This window comes from Limanda limanda, chromosome 7, assembly GCF_963576545.1.
Source record: "Limanda limanda chromosome 7, fLimLim1.1, whole genome shotgun sequence".
In the NCBI taxonomy this organism is placed as follows: domain Eukaryota; kingdom Metazoa; phylum Chordata; class Actinopteri; order Pleuronectiformes; family Pleuronectidae; genus Limanda; species Limanda limanda.
In genome coordinates this window covers 13,075,126-13,092,960 of record NC_083642.1, presented here as the reverse complement: position 1 = coordinate 13,092,960, position 17,835 = coordinate 13,075,126, and the positions used below count along the sequence as shown (strand labels likewise).

The 17,835-nt window shown below is 40.7% G+C and overlaps 1 protein-coding gene across 1 annotated transcript; it reads right to left on the bottom strand.

Annotated features, from left to right (window-relative positions):
• Window positions 1–1,152: 1,152 nt before the first annotated feature.
• Window positions 1,153–12,815, bottom strand: tead3a (TEA domain family member 3 a). The gene is made up of 13 exons (XM_061074607.1): window positions 12,805–12,815; window positions 12,182–12,423; window positions 8,560–8,624; window positions 8,295–8,357; window positions 6,503–6,514; window positions 6,005–6,115; window positions 5,858–5,901; window positions 5,680–5,741; window positions 5,469–5,602; window positions 5,215–5,385; window positions 4,689–4,829; window positions 4,425–4,577; window positions 1,153–3,810 (listed from the first exon to the last, which is right to left on the bottom strand). The coding sequence occupies exons 1-13, from the start codon at window positions 12,813–12,815 to the stop codon at window positions 3,697–3,699; spliced, it is 1,323 nt and encodes a 440-aa protein (XP_060930590.1). The 3' UTR covers window positions 1,153–3,696.
• Between the last annotated feature and the right edge of the window lie 5,020 nt (window positions 12,816–17,835).

Below are 17,835 nucleotides of genomic sequence, written 5' to 3'. Positions count from 1 at the left end.
CAGCATCAGCACTTTGTGTTGTAGGTGGTCATTATCGCTTGAAAGTCACTTCCCCAGCATTGAAACGACACGCCTAGCTGAGTGGTTATCGTACTGCATCATAAAAGCACACTGCACTGCTTTCACCCACATGACACATTATACTAACATGCACTTTGATTTGCCTCTTTTTTATCAAAGACATCCAACTTTCTCACTATTGAATATCACAAGGAAGTTAAAGAACACACGTGTTGTGTAACCATATCAAGGGTGTGTGTGTTAAGAATGAGAGGAAGAGATGGTATCAAAATGAGTGCACACGGTTTGGTTGGCGGCATAATGAAGAAAGTAAAGCCTGAACATGTTTCTACAGAAACTCTGAGCTGATTATATTTATTGCTGTAGCACTGTGGGAAAAATGAGGCGACAGCGCCATCCAGCAGGGGGAAATGGAAACTGCAATCTCTGACGATAACGATTAAACCTGAGATCAGATAAAGAAATTCGGATATGATACTATATTATGATACTGGTGCAAAAACTTAATTGTGCAGGTCGAAATATGACCACCTCAGCTTGAGATTATTTTCCTATTTCAAAAATTAAATTATTTTATTTAGAAAAGTCATGAATTAGGGGAAATCAGATTAAATAAAAAAGATCAAGAATGTTGTTTAGCATTTGTGTCAACTTTCATTCTCTGACAGCTCAATATTGATTCACATTAGATGCTTCTATAAACAGCATTGATGTGGCCCATCCAGCCCCAGGTGGAATTTCACTGGGCAAATGGGTTAATGGTTCAAATCTAGAGGCTTTTTATCATCTCCGCCATGGAGGTAATGTTTTCATCTGACTTTGAAAGTATTATACACAAACTACTGGAGGGATAACAACAAACTAGAAGAAGATGGAAAATTTGGTCACAACGAACCGATTAGATCTATAAACAATGTAAAAAAAAAAAAAAGCCCTATTGTTAATGTTAATCCTAAGGGATTAACATTTATGAGTGTGTGAAATTTGATGCAAATAAGATCTGAACCTAGTGAATTTAAATCGATTTCTACAAGGGGACGTTGGCAGCGTATGCACTCTATTGAGTCTAACTCTACTTATTAGGTAGTTGCGCTCTCTCAAGCAGCTGTTGTAATGCTTCTATCCAGACTCTAGAGTCCATGTGATTTTATTGGTACAGCATAAAGGCACAGATTTCATTCACTGAGCAGACTTGACCAAAGGAGTGATGAGGCACGGCCAACCAAAATACACAGACAGGAAAGAAATACAACTCTTAAAACATAAAAACACGTTTGGCCAACCACACAGTGAATGTTAGATGATCTTGCTTAAAACTGAATCTTAGTTTCATGGTACAGTCAAATCATACATGGTTAAACATGATCCTGTCAGGAGGGGGCGTGAAAGTGTCAAATAAGATTCACAACAAAATACAAAATAAAAATTGCTGGTAGTCGTGTACCAAAAAAAAAAAATCGAAAAATATTACATAGAACAAAAGACCAAAAAAGTGTCAGCTGGATAGTTTGTTAGTGTTAACAGGCAAAAACCCCAGTGCACCGTAGATAACCTTAGTGTGTTCCAGACATCATTTTGCATACATCAAAAAAAGAGAAAAAAAACTGAAACACCCATCATGATGTTAAGTTTAACACTTCTAGCTCTGCTGGTAAAAAAAAAACAACGGCAGTTCATCTTTACAAAAACAAGTCTATTTACCGTGTTTTGGCTTATAAAACAGTACCATTACAAATGTAGTGTACACATCCTATACATCAGTGCTCCTCTGGTTAAGGCTTTATATGAAACCAAAGCACATTCTCATCCCAACTCACGTGGAGGTAGAAATACTGCAGCGAGCCCACACAGTCGGAGCTACCACTGTGTCGTGTCCGTGAACAGTAAGGGTCGATTCTGTCATTCAAAGTGTGAACTGAATCTGAAACAGTTTGTGAACTTTTCCAAAAAGACAAGTGAGCCGAACTTTAAAAACACCCCCTTAACATTTGATCACAATCTTGCCCTCCACACCGAGTACCACTGGAAACCTTTTAAAACGCCCTCTTCACACTCCGACGCTGTGTTTTAATATAAATACGACTTGTGTAGTGCATTATATTCTAAGAGGCACACTCTTGCTTTGTGTCATGTGACCCGTTGATTATACAAACTGAAGATCACGACTCCACTATAAGCAGTGATAGAAGACGCACCGTTATAGACTCGATCATTTCCTACTGTACAGAGACGATATGAACAGTAGAAGAAAGTCACTGTGGCATAGTTTACATTAACACTGGCTACATGATTTGCACAACCTATATTCAAACTGGTCTCACATCTGTCACACCCATGACGTAAATGCATGTGCAGGAAAAATGTCACAGGTACATACTGATTGTATAAAATGCAGGATATCCCATATTAAACTTGATTTAATATAGTTTGCTGGTTTCTGCACCTCCATCAAGGAGGTTATGTTGTCACCCCTGTCCGTCAGCAGTTATTCTTTATATAGCATTCCGAGGGAATAATTAATGGATCTTGATGAAATAAAATCTGACATATTTAGAGAAATTATATATTTGCGGCTTGATTGAATTTAAGAGGATTAATGAGCTTTAGCAGCATTCTACTGAGTGTCATTCTAGTGTTTACAGGTGTTTGTTTATTTGTTAGCAGGATTCCGCAAAAAGCAATGAACCCATTTGCACAGATCTTGGTGGAGGGATGGAGGACAGTCCAGGAAATCAGTACATTTAGGTGCAGATGACCCGACTACATCGTATTTTCTCTTATTCCTCTATTATAAGAGATAGACATAGGACTATTTGACCGTGGCGGCAGTATACACTCTACGGAGTGCCAGATTAGTTTTTTAGTGACTTAAATTTGCCATTAAAAACTGGGATATATTTTGAGCCTGACGTTGCACAGAGGATTCTGTGATTAAATAATTACACTGGATAACAATAAAATGCTTCAAGATAAAGAAAACGTTTTGTTTTGAAATCCACAAATAATCAATTGTTTGAAAGGTCCCATATGTTATACTTACACAATACTTTTAGTTATGATTTCCATAAGAAGATATATCAGAAACCGTCTTAATGTAATTTAAAATCTCTTCTCTCCCGCTCCCCTCTGGGGCACCAACAGCTCGGGGACTCACAGATGGTCTTTTCAGCCTATTGCTAACGCTTGGTAAGACTCACAGGTCAAATGGAAATTAACCGAACAAGCCATCTAAACCAGACTAGACAGTCTGGCTGGCCCAGGTGGGCTGTGCTGGGGGCAGGCTGAGAGGAGTGGTTTATGTCGTTGTGACATCATAAAGTTACAGGAGGCCTGACGGCTTATTTTAAGGCAGTTTCAGAACACAGGCTGTGCACATTTCTCCATGACCTGAGCGCTTTGATACTTTCACAGTATTTATACAGCACTCCAACCAGCTTCATAATAAAAACTATCATGAACATGTCACTTGCTACAATATGGGACCTTTAAGTCATGGGATACTGAAGAGAGATGGAAATACATTTACATTGAACAACAGGTGTGACTACAGTGGGACTGTTGGTCTGTGTTTAGAGTAGAGGAGTGGGGTTTCTGTGTGTATGAGCTGGAAATAGTGTTTATACTCTATGTAATTAAAAAGTCTGTGGAGAGTCTCTGCATGCACGAGACGTGCTGCTAGTCGTTAACTAGTCGATAAACATGGTACTGCGCTCCATGTTCACTGGTGGACACTTCAAACACAAAGGCGATGCACAGCAGAGTCTCCTGTGTTTCTCTGTTGGATACCACCTGGCAAGAGACAAGAGCAGAGGAAGATATTGTGAGAGGGTCAGGATTTAATGATGAATAATATAGAGGAAACAGCAGTCAAGAAATAGTGATGAAGAAAATTACAGAATTAACAGAACTAAGAGAGCTTGCACAGTGAAAACTTTCAGAAAAACATTGGGGATAACCCTAGAAACCTTCTCCAGAAACTTTTCTCGAGAACAATTTTGAATATTATCTTTGCTCACCAAGAATGGATAAAACAATGTTTTCAAACTTCAAATTAACTGAAGATTACATATATTTTACTTTTAACCGTTGGTACTTTAAAGCATGATTTGTGTATGTTCTATAACTATGCCATTTTTGTGTATTATCAAGATGTTATAATCAAAATGGTTTAATCTGTATGCTGTAGTGAAAGTGCAAAACCTAATGGAACATTGCACAAGCCCACATAATTAGCATGAGCGAGCAGGTTTTTATGTGAGGTGTAGGACATTGTTCGGCTCATTATGAATCTGTGGCAGGACTAACTGGAATATAGGGGCCTGCCACGTTTTAGACAGTTAAGGGGAAACACTGTCCTGTACAGTAAAGGTAACTCAGCTCCTCACGATAACACACACACACACCTGTAGGATGGTGAAGTTCTCCAGTACACTGTTCATCATGTATTTCTCCGGCAGGTGTTTGAGTTTATGGATGAAGTTGATCATGTATTCACACATGGGCGACCGATGAATGCGGAACACGTACTTTCCTCCTTCCAGATGTGCATATTCCGTCTGAATGGGGGGGGGGAAACCCACGCAACATGCATCAAGATTAAAAACACATTTTGATAACGTTTGATATTAAACTCTGGGTTTTTCCACATACTGGGCAGATTTTCTCACCTCAACCTTCTCCACCACCTGTTTGCCAAAGGAGCAGACCTTTGTCGAGACGCTGATAGTGATGTTTTCTGTTCCGCTGTACTGACTGCTCACACCGTAGAAAGCACTAGAACCCTCCTCAACGTCACTGCTCAGGTCCGCCTGGAAAAATCCGGAAAAGGATGGTAAGAAAGTGAGTGTGTAAAGAGCAGAGGAAAGTCAGAAAGTCACCACCAAAGTCTAATGCTCTTATTTCAAAACATCCATTTATGAAATATATTCCTTCGGTGAGAGACATCCTCTTGAAATATGAATCAGTTAATGAAATACTTCTTATAGGTTATTTCCGGTGATGTGGTTTAGTTTAAAATGTAATGCAAAACTAGAGTTATTGTCTAAAAAGTTATTGTCTAACTTGCACGATTCCCCAATTCCCTAATGATTCCATGCCTTGTGAAAAACTTGACTGAATTCCTTGTCTCAATCTTCCAGATTTTTTACCAAATTCTTGTCATCTCAAAAGGTACATTGAGTTTAATGTACTGACCCAGAACTTGACGAGGAAGAATGCGTTGTGCGGCCCTTTTTCAAACAGCTCCTTTAGGCCGCCCTTCTTCTCAGAGAACTTGTCATAAATCTGCCTCACGTCTATGGACTCCAGAACAGGGTCGTTGTAGCTCGGGTTCGATGGGCCAATGTGCACGAAAAGGTGTTTATACTGTTGGAAAAGAGAGATGTGAGAGGTCAGCGGAACGCCCTGTTGCTGTTGGCGTTACATTAAAAACGCCCGGATGTCCATACCGCCTCTCTGTCTCTCTGCGTCTCCATAAAAGCAGAGAACTCCAGTAGCCGTAGTTTTGCAGAGGCGATGGTTCTGTCTTGCCATACAGGCGCTGCTATAGCTGCAGGGCGATGGGGCGGTAAGGGCTCATAACCTTGAACCAAGAAAAAACGATTACACGGCGATAATCACGATGATTAATCAAATCAGTCAGTTCAAGTCCACACTTACTGATTGGAGCTGGGACAGGGGCTGGTAGTGTAGTGTATGGCGGCTGTGCAAAGGGCTTAATGCTGTTAAATAAGTAAAAACCAGATGAGTGGGGAATCAAAAATGTGTAACCCAATTATTAATTGCACTTTCTCCAATTTAAACAAACAAAACCAACTCATCTGACAGTGATACTTACTCCTGAGAATGTCCAGGCTGTCCTGGCATAGGGCCGGGCCAAAACTACACAAAAGAAAGAAGGGAAACGGGGCAGATAGAATTACTCAGACTTCCACCAAGAAGGTAAAAAAGAACAGATGTGTGTGGGTCTGTGTGTGTGTCTCACTCTGACTGGTGGAGGAAAGGGAGTCTGGGGTTTCATTACACTCGCAGACACAATCTGAGCTGATGAGAGGTTGGCTACTGTCTGCAGAGCCTTGTCTTTGGAAACCTGGTCCTGAACAAGAAAACAACAGTGACACAAGATGAAAAATGGTCCTTCTATCGAAATGCTGGTCATTACAGAGTGAGCGAAACTTAAAGGCCACCTTAGACAACAAGCCAGCCAACGTACTTAAACATGATGCAGTAATGAGGGGAGACAGGACAGAGTGCAAAGCAGATACAGGGGGGGATGCCAAAGCAGGAGGGGCACCACGCTAGCAGGCTAGAAGAGCTAACTGGAGCCATCACCAGTATTGAACTAAAGCCACTAAAAACAAGAGTAATGAGGATTTTTGAGCCTGGCAGAAGAACTGCACTGTGTAGACAAGCGGTAATGTAATGCCAACCACGAAGCACAAAGCCTGAAGGAGAAAACTGGAATTGTATGGCCAAAACTTACCAAGTTCATGGCCTACAGCAAAAAAGACACGATATCAATTAACTTCAGTACATTCAGTATGAAAGCAGGTCACAGAATCACTGTTAGGGCAATGAGGGAAAAACACCTTGCTAACTTCATACAAATCTATAATACAAACCTAACTCAACCCACATTCTAAGCTTTAAGCTAACATTCATCTTACATTGACAGTACATGCTACGTCCTACTAACCTGTGCTGATAATTACACCAGGAAATATACTGACCTAAACGCGAATTAAAGTGCAGCAAATTAAAATCACAAAGAGGGGGATGGTACAACCACAGGAAAAAGGGCTATGACAGGAAAGGCAAAAAGAACTGAGGGAAATGGTGAGGAGTGAGAACGTAGAGATCAGAAATGTATCGAAGGAGAAATTCTGCAAGTCTGAACGCATGCTAGGGGCGCAGTAAAACCTCCCTTGTGTATGCAGGTCTCCATGTGTCTTACTAGATGCCATGTACATGCTAAGAACAACCATGCCAGCTAAGCTACTGATCTCATGCAACTATCTGTCAAAGGTCAATCCTTTCTAACACTGTACTCAACCTCATTGCCATGCAAAAAATAAATTAAGACTCGCTTTTACCCTCTGCAACAACAAACAACTGTCTTATATGCATGTAAAGCAGTGAATGAGACCTTAAAAGCATAAAAGCAACTGACTAAAATATCTGACGAAATGAGTTTGCAGAGCTGGCCACACCATGTTCCCACACCCATTAAATAGAACCATCCTAATGATATGATCAAGTTCTAAACTCTTCATGAGTTGAATTTCTTCTCTTCTCCATTAAGGTGTTCAAGCTGCTCTGCCTTGAGGCGTTTTCACACCTGAAAGTCCCAAAGTCTAATCCAGACTCATGTCTTTGTGACTTTGATTACTTTTGATCTGGTTATTTTTGGTTTCATGTTTCAATTTAGGGACCAAACTCAAGAGAGCACCTCTTGGTCGTACTAGATTTTAGTCCGCCGTTCTGGACTGTGGTCTGAGGCATCTTTCACACCTCAAATCTGCTCAACCCTGTCTATGGGGTTTATAATATTTATATATTTAATTTTGTTTCCTATTTTTTTACATTTCTTTATATTTATACTAGTGCAAACATACCAAAGCAAATTCCTTGTATGTTTAAAGCTACTTAACAACATTTTTTTACTGATTCTAATTCTGTTATTTTGGTGTTTATTGTAGTCCAGACTTTATTGAAATGTCGAAGTAAGTTTAATAAGACTCAATGAGGTTTAAAAGGATAGAAATAACTGCATTCAATAATCTCTTTGAATTAAAAAATATTTAAGAAAATGTCATCGTAAGATGTGTGATCATTTAGATTTTTACATATATTCATTAAAATATATGTTAATTACTGTGATTTTTCCAGGGCTTCCCTAGCAGTAAAAATGTCTGTTCTGACCAGCAACAGTTCTTGTTTCTCCACGTTATCCCTGCACACGTCATATCGTTATATTTTTCAGGAGACAACTCAACTTTCAGCCTCCAAGGTATGTATTGTAACACCCTGACAGAGAAGTATAAACCTACTGCTTCATTGGATTATGTTGGGTGTGGGCCACATGCAGAGCAAAGCAGAGTCAGTGAGCATGTATACCTTCAGATTAGACTGAATCTCACGAGACTTTCTCTTGGCCAAAACTTGCAGGTGACTAGAGACCTGAAGAAAGACAGGATGAAGGAAAAAGGGGAAAAGGAAAAGAGAGGCGGATGTGACTACAGAGGGAGGGGAGAACTGATTCAGCGGGCACCCACCTTGATGCTCGCCTGGTATTCTCGTACCCTCTTGCGTGCCAGAACCTGAATGTGACTAGACACCTAAAGTGAGCCCCATAAAAACACACACATTCACAGGGTGATTTCTGCAATTTTAAACAATCATGGTCTAAAAATAATCATTTTAATAAGATTATCTATAATTAAATAAAAAAAACATATGTGACAGTATGCTGCAACTAGCTAATCATATTATATGAAATAACATGTAAATACTGATGTCTTCAATAACATCTGTGCAAACCTGTTTGCGTGTGCGTGTCTTCCCTGTTCGTAGCTTAATATAACGAGCTATCAGCTCATTTCGACCTAGAGTGGAGAGAAAAAAGATCAAATCAGACCAGAGCATTTAAGTACACATAGTTTAGCTAAACACAAAACAAATGTGCTTTGCTATGATGCAAGGAGTAAGAAAAGCTGGAGCTGGTACAAGCTGTAATATTTTGTCATTCCGTGTCGAAACATAACGCTTTGTTTTGCACTGTAACATATTTTAAATTTTGGCATGCTGGTTTGGTCATGTCAGAACCACACGGAACTAACATGTCATGCTTCCCAGTTCCCAACTAAAGGAGATATAGTCTAACAAAGTTTGAACTTTTTAGTGGGACTGTGTCAGTTCACATCTCCTTTAATAGAGGAGACAGAGAAATGGTTCTGATATTACAGCATGCTATCACAATATAACAAATAACAGCATTATGAGTGATTATAACAAGTATTTCCTACAACAAAAAATAGTTGTTGAAAATCATGATGAGACATAATGTTGGACCCAGTTTAATGATGCTTGCTGCTGACATATGACAGTGTTCATTTATCAAATAAATGTCCCAAAGTCCCAAAGATTTATTTTCTGTGGCACATTCACCAAACAAACATGCATGCTTTTAAATACACCACATGCGTACAACTACTGGTGCAATCAAGCTGCTCTAAACGGCAGCAATGACAAGAATGAGCTCCAATTCATTAACATGAATCCAAACGTAATCAGTGCTTGATCTCAATGTTACAACGCAGTCTCTTTTTCAGTCTGTATCTTACAATGCGAATCTCCTCAGGAACAATCATTACAAACCTGCTAAGATCATGACTCCAGCATGTTTTCCAGCCTCAGAATCACAGTCACACTGAGGATTGTTAATGGATGTTTATGTTGGACTGAATTCTCGGTTTATTTGTATGAGGAAAGGACGGTATTTGCACACATAGAAACACACTGATTTCTGTGGTTGTATGATATTTAGGACAGCCTGTGTTAATTTAATGTCAGATTTGGTCTTGCCTGCTGGCAGAGCTTCTTAGCAGATGGCCAAATAATGGAAACAGAGGTGGGAAAAGAGAGAGGGGAGGTTATCATACAGTCAAGAGACGCCCTGACTGTGGTCACTAATAACTGCCAGCTCAGTTCTTTTCCTTCTCAGCCTCCCCCGGCTTCAACCCACACCAAACGGTTGACTCGTCTTTGATTGTAACTGGTGACCAACCCTCGGCTAACTCTACTGCAGAGGTCAGAAAGCCTAGAGTTTAAGGTAAAGGCGATTAAACGATGATTCCACAGTTGCAATCATCTAATCACAACCACACATGTACTGTTATCATCGTCTACATCACCAGCCTTCTTTCTGGGAAGTCGTGTGATGCTGTTGGGACTCGGGTCACATCAGGCTGAGTCACATCAGCTCCATGAAGTTAACAGAATTCCATAAGATCTACAAAAAAGGGGCTGACTCAGACACAGCAGCCTGCTCCAATTCCCGAAACAGGACACATGCCGTTTCCTGCAGTCTACCACTACTCCACATACTGCCAAATGCTTTTTCGTCAGACCTTGGTGCAAGCAGTCATTAAATAATTTAAACTTTAACATGAGAACCCATCAGGTAGGTTGGAGGTCAGAAAACATTGTACCACTGGATGTGGTATGTGGATTCCAAAATCCCAGAATTCATCTTTTTTTCTCACCCTCTTCTCCCACATAAATAAAGTGTTTGCCAATTTGTTTTCTTGTTGAAATGACAGATGTTATTTTAACCCCACCCACCACCAAAAAAGACAGTGAAAAATACAGAGTGGGCTAACAAAACTTTCTTCCTTTAGTTATTATTAGGTTATGTTTCCATCTCAGTTTGTTAGTTAGCAGGAACCACAAAAACTACAGGACAGATTAGGGAAACATTTAGTGAAGGGATGAGAGGTGGGTTCATATGAGGTGGGACCCGACTACCAGCGGTGAATGGAGAATACTTAAGCCGTTTTAACTAAGACATGACCAGAGAATTGCTTCTGGACTTTCTCCAGAGTTTTCCTTTCACAAATAAACAATGAAGCGGGAGGTTCTCCGCTCAGACGTGTACACGGATTCATGGAGAACCGTCTAGCCGTTAGGCAACAGTGCGTTAACCACTGTACCCGGGTTATTCAGAGTTTCTCACAATATTGAAAGGAGCTGTTTGTGGGTGGTGTTCAAACATACTGGTTTGAAGATGGGAGACCAGTGGATGCGTGGGTTAGAGTTGTCTATGTAACCAGTGTGACATGGTGTTCAGGCACGCACCAATCTCCTTACTTGCCCTCTGGCCCTACTATCCGTTTCCTTTTCTATAGACATTAAACTAATTTGGCAGATTTTTGTGCATTGGTGGTACCATAAGATGATCACCCACTTTCTATTAATACTTGGAGGCTACAAATGGAGACTTTTCCTTAGTGCAGCAGCACAGTAATTTCCACATTGAGTCATACCTAGCGTTGGTATTACGTTCTACGTGTCAGTTTAGCTTTACAATGTGTGAAAGCGTGTACCAGCACGACTTTTCTTGTTTGCTTTGGGGGAAGTGGGGGTGGTCAACACGGTGGGCCCACATTTCCACAAAAGGAGAAAATGCTGCTACGCTGAAACAAACTTTCCCCTTCTGTCGCATGGGATCACATATCCTGTTCCCCCTCACAACAGACACACACATACACAAATGCAAAACACAGACTGCTGCAGGCGTGAATGCCAACTCTCCGCCAAAAAAATAAAAATGCCGAGAATGTTGGGTTGTAGCCAAGGTCTCCCATAAAGTAGGAAGAAATGGTCAAAATACATCAGGGCTCCACTCGCCGCATCCGGCACAGATTCTACAAGACACAAACAAAACTCACACTGCATGTGTGCATGCACTACATGATATGTAGTCCAAGAAACCACTATGAACCAGTCAGTAAGCAGTTAGTGACCCGTGGGAATGAGCAATCAGTCAACTTCTGCATATGTTAATCCTAACCTGACCTGAAGTGTCAGCCGGCTCTGTCCTTTGACCTCTGCCCCTGCTGGCTGCACTTTAACCTCAAAGCTAAATAGCCCTCTCCCAAAATTCCTGCAAGCACATCACCTGGGTAAAAATAAGAAGCCTCTACAAGAAGAATCAATGAACCACTGGCTTCCAAAGTGCACACGGCCGAGTCAGTCTCAGCTGTCAATCATGACGTTTCACCCTGTTTTCATAGCATCACATAACCAATCAAGTCCATGGTGTAAACCGGGTTTGTTTACCATAGTAAATGCCTTTACACGCTGCAGATGACAACACAAAGCTAGATTACTAAGAAAACTGCTGAAATGGTGTATGTTTCCTGAGAATCAAAAGTCTGAGGCCATGTCCATATTGTGAGAAAGTGATCTCAGCCTACTTGACCGAACTCTATCATGTAAATTCAAAGGGAGCTAGGCATCATTTTACTAAACAGAAGAACCTGCAGTAAAAAACGTTTATGTCTGCAAACTGAGCAGTGAGTCATTTGGGATATTCTACTCCTGATAGTTAATAGGATGAAAACCTGCCATTATAGGATGACAAATGTGTTGTAGTCCTCACCATACATCTTCCCCTCGTCTGACAGTATGATCTTCCTCCTGCCGCAGGGAGGGTAGATGGCCAGAGCTTCCTGAAAGCTCTGCTCGATGTCTGGACTCCATACTCCCTCAGGGTCGCCGTCCAATGCACGGTCTGCCCCATCAGCCAGTCCCTCTCCATCGGCACCCTCCTCCTGCGCCCCGTCAGGGCTGCCACGGCAACTCCACTCCGACGCAATGATGACGGCTCCGGCCACAACACACCTTAAACAAATGGTAAAATACATTACTAATAATGTGGTGCTGTAGAACAATTGAAGGGTTTCAAAACAGGTTTTGATCCACATTATAAAAACAGTAGACCAAATTATCAACCACAATGTAAGAGCAGAGAGCAACAGTTGTTGTGTTATCTGATGAAGTTCGACATGTGTTATAATAAATGAAATCTGACTTGTGTTATAATTAATGTTTGGTGAAATGTACTTTCCAAATGCTGAAGTCCACCAGTACACAGCCCCAACAAGCTATATCTATTGTTAATTACGAAGGAAAAAATTTAAACTGCAGAATTCCATTCCTGAAAACCCTTCCTGTTGGTATCCATATGAAAATGATTGTCGGTATTAAACTGAAACTCTTAACCGATTGGACATCTTGTGAAATCCATTATTTTGCAATATGAGAGGTGGAGAAATGGGCTCAGAGCAGAATCGGGCAACCGAGCAGAGCTGTGTGCTGTCTCAGCACCACAGAACCACACATGGGATGAAGTTTTAAAATATGGTTTGATTTAGAACTAGAAGCAAATCATGGCAACGTATAAGGGCCTGGAGACGAGGGGTTTTCCAAGTACGAGTGAGAACTGGCTTTGTTACTGACTGGGGCCACTGAGGTGAGGCAATGTGACAATGTATCCCACAGAGTTTTATGAACGAGGCCCATGACTCCCAATGGGAGTTCAAGACACTCGAGAGTGGCCTTGAATGTCACACAGACTGATTGATGGACAGCGCCAGGGTTGACTTTACGGCTGCTGAGAATGGTGAAAGATTTCTTGCAGTCGCAATGTCTCCGCACTTCACCAAGACGAGATCAGATTCGTCTCAAGTTGTTTACAGCTTCCATGGGTACAGGGTGTATTAATAGCCCTGGCATCTGGGGTTTAAGACCCGCCAAACAAAATGGCAAAACATAAAAAGCATGTCAATTTCTGAAGTCACTGGCCAAGGTCAATGAAAGCACTGACAGTTGGTATTACGATACAACAAGATGGAATAAGATAGACGACAAACTGATTAGCTTAAATGGTGAGATTAGTTAATAGCTTTTACGAGCGAATTGTCCGAGAGAAACTTGCTCAAAAGATAATACTCAAAGCCATATGGTTTTCTCAGAAGCTTCCAATCTTGCCTGCCGGGGCCACATGAGGAAATTACACATTCTTTTGTTATTGTTGAAGATGCTCCAAGTCTCCTCAAACACACGCACACATATACAACACGAGTGCTGCCCGGTGTGTAATGTTTTCCAGAGTGTGGCTAACATGGTCCCTGCCACAGGAGAACCGCAGAAGATCAGCGTGGTTGCTGCGCTTCCCTGCTGTGGTGCGCTTATTGGGCCCACACGGCAACAAGCCCTTCCCAGTTTCAATCACTGCTGACGGGACTGTGCTGTTGCCATAGAGATCAGACGGTCCCTGGTGAGATGGTTAGGAGAGGCCAAAGCCTGAAAGAACATTTAGACATTTCGGGGGTCTTGAAAGTTTTACGGAGTGAGAACTCTTGTTCTGACTGGATCTGATTAACCTACATGTTCTGTCAGGGTGAAAGGTCATAGACACCCGAGGGTCCTCTTAACAGCTCAAAAACAACATTAACACTCCTCTAACCTCGCATATACTTTGTAGTGATGACTTGATGATAATGATAATTTGATGATTTATACGTAAATGGAGGTTTTTAGAACATTTCAAGTATTCTAACATTAACACTCCTCTAACCTCGCATATACTTTGTAGTGATGACTTGATGATAATGATAATTTGATGATTTATACGTAAATGGAGGTTTTTAGAACATTTCAAGTATTCTAATAGATATTTGATACTCTGATCTCTTCAGGCATTGAAACATATTTCTAAGGAACCAAATAATCTACTATGGATGAACCTTGAATCTCATGTCCACACAATGGCTTCAATGGTTTGTAGTTAAATTGATGAGTGAGTCAATGGAGAATGAGACAGGAACTTTATGGTTTTACAACTTATTTTCATAATCAAATAATAAGATTAGTCATCCTTTTTTTTTCACGGTGGCTATTAAAAAAAGGAGTAGCAGCCAACGTGATCTGTGAGAGGAAGAGCTACACACCTCCAGCATCTTTCACTGTGCCCTACTGTCCGTCCATTCAGGCCATGTGCAGCATAAAAGCACTTGCACTCCCAAACTTCAAACAATAAAGGTTGTTTATCAGCCCCAAGAATTTGGTAACTTGTATTAAACCTCAATTGCTGTTACAACCAGTAACTACAGGTGTCACCAAGTCAACCAGGACAGATATTTTTGGGACTGTTACCAAAACATATGTTGTTTCTAAAATATAAGAATTTGATGTTTTTCCTAATCAAACATGAGTTGAATCAAGACTGTTGTTCAGACAGTAGATTTATGAATTATGTATGAATGCCAACTTCTCCTAAGGGAAACTGTTACTGTTATCTACTAAACAAAAAATCTATAACCGGTCTGTATGTTTATCAATGATAAAAAATAATAATTCAATATACTGTTGGTATACATTGCGGTTTATAGGCCTAAACTTCTGGGCATTGCTGTATGTTGTGTATTTCTTTAACTGTGGTTAAATTGTCTACTTGTTCAGATAACACCACATTTCTCCTTGTCTGATGTGACGATAATGCTTTTTATTAATTTCTGCATTTTGTCACCCTACTGAAATATAAAAGTTCAGTTATTGGCAAATCAAAGCATTATCTCTACAGTACTTTGTTGCAGACACGTTTTGAATATAAAGAAACTGTATTTATAAAAGGTAAAGGTTGGTTTATTTTACAATCATTTCTATACTTCTGTGGAGCCCCACAACAAGAATTAAATCCAATGTCAACAAAACACACAAGTTAACTTTGATTAAATCACTTCGGACACTGATCCAGACTGAAATACATTATTGACAGTAAATAGTGTACAGCTGTGCACTCAATGGCCACTTCATGAGTGTAAAAATACAATGCAACCCAATACAACAGCTGAGCCATAAATCCCATCCTATTTACAAAGATAATAAACTTTTTTTGGGATCGACACTGGTATTTAATTTAACTACATGTTTATGACAAAGGTTGTAGTTTGCAGGGGTGTTGACATGGACTACATCCCATTCGCAGATCTATTGAATGTTTTTCCAAACCTCTTTACAAACACACTTTATAATAGCACAGCACATATAACTGACTTCAATAATAAACACATTAAAATTGACTTTAAGGAAGTTTTAACCAAACCTGACCCTATCATCTTCTTTGGAGTGCATTATATTATATATGTTGGCCATGTTAAGTGGCTCAGAAGTGTGTACATGGAGACTACGATTTAGGAAACCATGCAACAACATTATAGCTGTTTTTATGTATCAGACTGGTGATGATGCAGAGTTATAACATGAAAATTCACTGAACTCAGATGTAGCTCTGCCATTTCCAACAAAGATAGATCCCAGTGGCCAAAAGGTCAGGTGGTCCTGTGCAGAGAGGAGCCAGTGGAGCACTGAACTAAATAAAGCTATGAGCTCAGCAAACACTGACAAGACACATGCACATTACACAGGCTGCCATCTGCTGCACTGGGAAATAGCAGTGACGTGATGATAAACTCGGCTTAACTTCATCGCTGCACTTTGTAAGATTTCCCCCTGCAGCTGAATATCACTTCTGAAGTTACCAAGCTCCAACTTTAACTCAATAATCTGGTCATAACCATCTCGGTACTGGTGGTGAACAAAGGTGCTATTGTGATGGTTCATCTTTAGACTTCTGTTGAAAAACCAGTCTCACATGTTGGTGAAACTTTCACAACAACAAGAAATGAATCCCAGCTGCGGCTAGCACGTAGAGGTGGAGGAGGGGGGGGCATGAAATCACATTCAGCGGCTGCTGGGAGACGTTTAGCCGAACTGTGAGTTGGCAAGAAAAAAGGCTTCGAATCAAAGGCAAACCCGCGAAAAACTTTCTTATACCGAAGTGGAAGAGTAGTGAAAACCACCAAACAAAGATTAAACAGTGTTCATAAGGGGGTTGAGTCTCTTTCTTTCTTTGGAAGTTCCGGACGAGCCAGTGCTAACACAGTCGAGCTGACATGCTAGTTCGTTAGCTTGCGGGCTAACACTACCCCCCGAAAAAAACAAGCTCCAAACTAACTCCGACCCACGACAAGAAAGTCAGCCGGACCACAGCACCGGGGAGCGGGCTCGCCGAAGCGGGGGAGTCCCTGCTCGACACACGAGGCTCGGAACCATCGAAGCGGCGGCGGGGGAAATGCGAAATATGTGAAAAATCCCAAAACTTCGGGCGCACACGGAGCAGCAGCTGCAGCGTGAAAGTTGGTGCACACAACAAAGAAGTGGCCGAGCGCGCACTCACCTCGGCTCCGCGGCCCCGGTTCCTCCGGACTCACAGCGACCTGCTCACCGGGTCGGTCCCTCCGCAGAAGCCTCCGCGATCCACCGGCGACACCGACAGATGATCGTGTTCGTGACAGGAGGCAGAAAACACGGAGGAATGCCAAGTATGAGTTTTCGTGTGGAATTAACGCGCGGAGGAAAACGCACAGAGGCGTGGCGTCGAGAGCGAGCACACGCAAAAGTTTTGTGGAGCCCGAGCCACGCAAACTCCTCCCATGACATCAGACTCCTGGTGGGAGAGTCAGCTTATTCCTATTGTACAGTCAACAAGTACAGGATTTGTACTTATATTTACCAAAATAAAATAAGAAATACATATAAGAGAGAAGGGGGTTGATTTTCATCTTGTTATACAGTAAAAGTAACAAGTAAAAGATTCTTACTAAAATATATTAAAATACAAAATATATAAGAGCGCCACAAGAGGAGAGAGGGGGTGTTATTTGTCTTATTCTTGTTATAAGGTAAATCAACAGGTAAAATGTTTATGCTAAAATGAAAAAAAAAACATATAAGAGAAGGCCACATGAGAGGAGAGGATATTCATTGTATTCTTATTGTAATACAGTAAAAAGTAACAAGTAAAAGGTTTGTACTAAAATAAACTTAAATATATATATAAGAGAAGGGGGTTGATTATTATCTTATTATACAGAAAAAATAACAAGTGAATGATTCGTACTAAAATATATTAAAATAAAGAATATATAAGAGAGCGCCACAAGAGGCGAGAGAAGCAATATTCGTCTTATTCTTGTTAGAAGGTAAATCAACAGGTAAAATGTTTAGACTTAAATTAAAAAAAAACATATAAGAGAAGGCCACAGGAGAAGAGAGGAGAGGATATTCATCGTATTCTTATTATAACACAGTAAAAAGTAACAAGTAAAGATTTGTACTAAATTATATTAAAATAAAACATATATAAGAGAGTGCTACAAGAGGCCAGAGGGGGTGATACTCGTCTTTTGC

What these genes read in the sequence shown, in the direction of transcription:
- tead3a (XM_061074607.1), bottom strand. An exon ending in AGACGAGGGGAAGATGTATG is followed by an intron (nt 8,625 to 12,181) that starts GTGAGGACTACA and finishes TCTCCACTCTAG; the next exon opens with GTCGAAATGAGCTGATAGCT. An exon ending in CCTTTCCTCCACCAGTCAGA is followed by an intron (nt 5,902 to 6,004) that starts GTGAGACACACA and finishes TCTTTTGTGTAG; the next exon opens with TTTTGGCCCGGCCCTATGCC.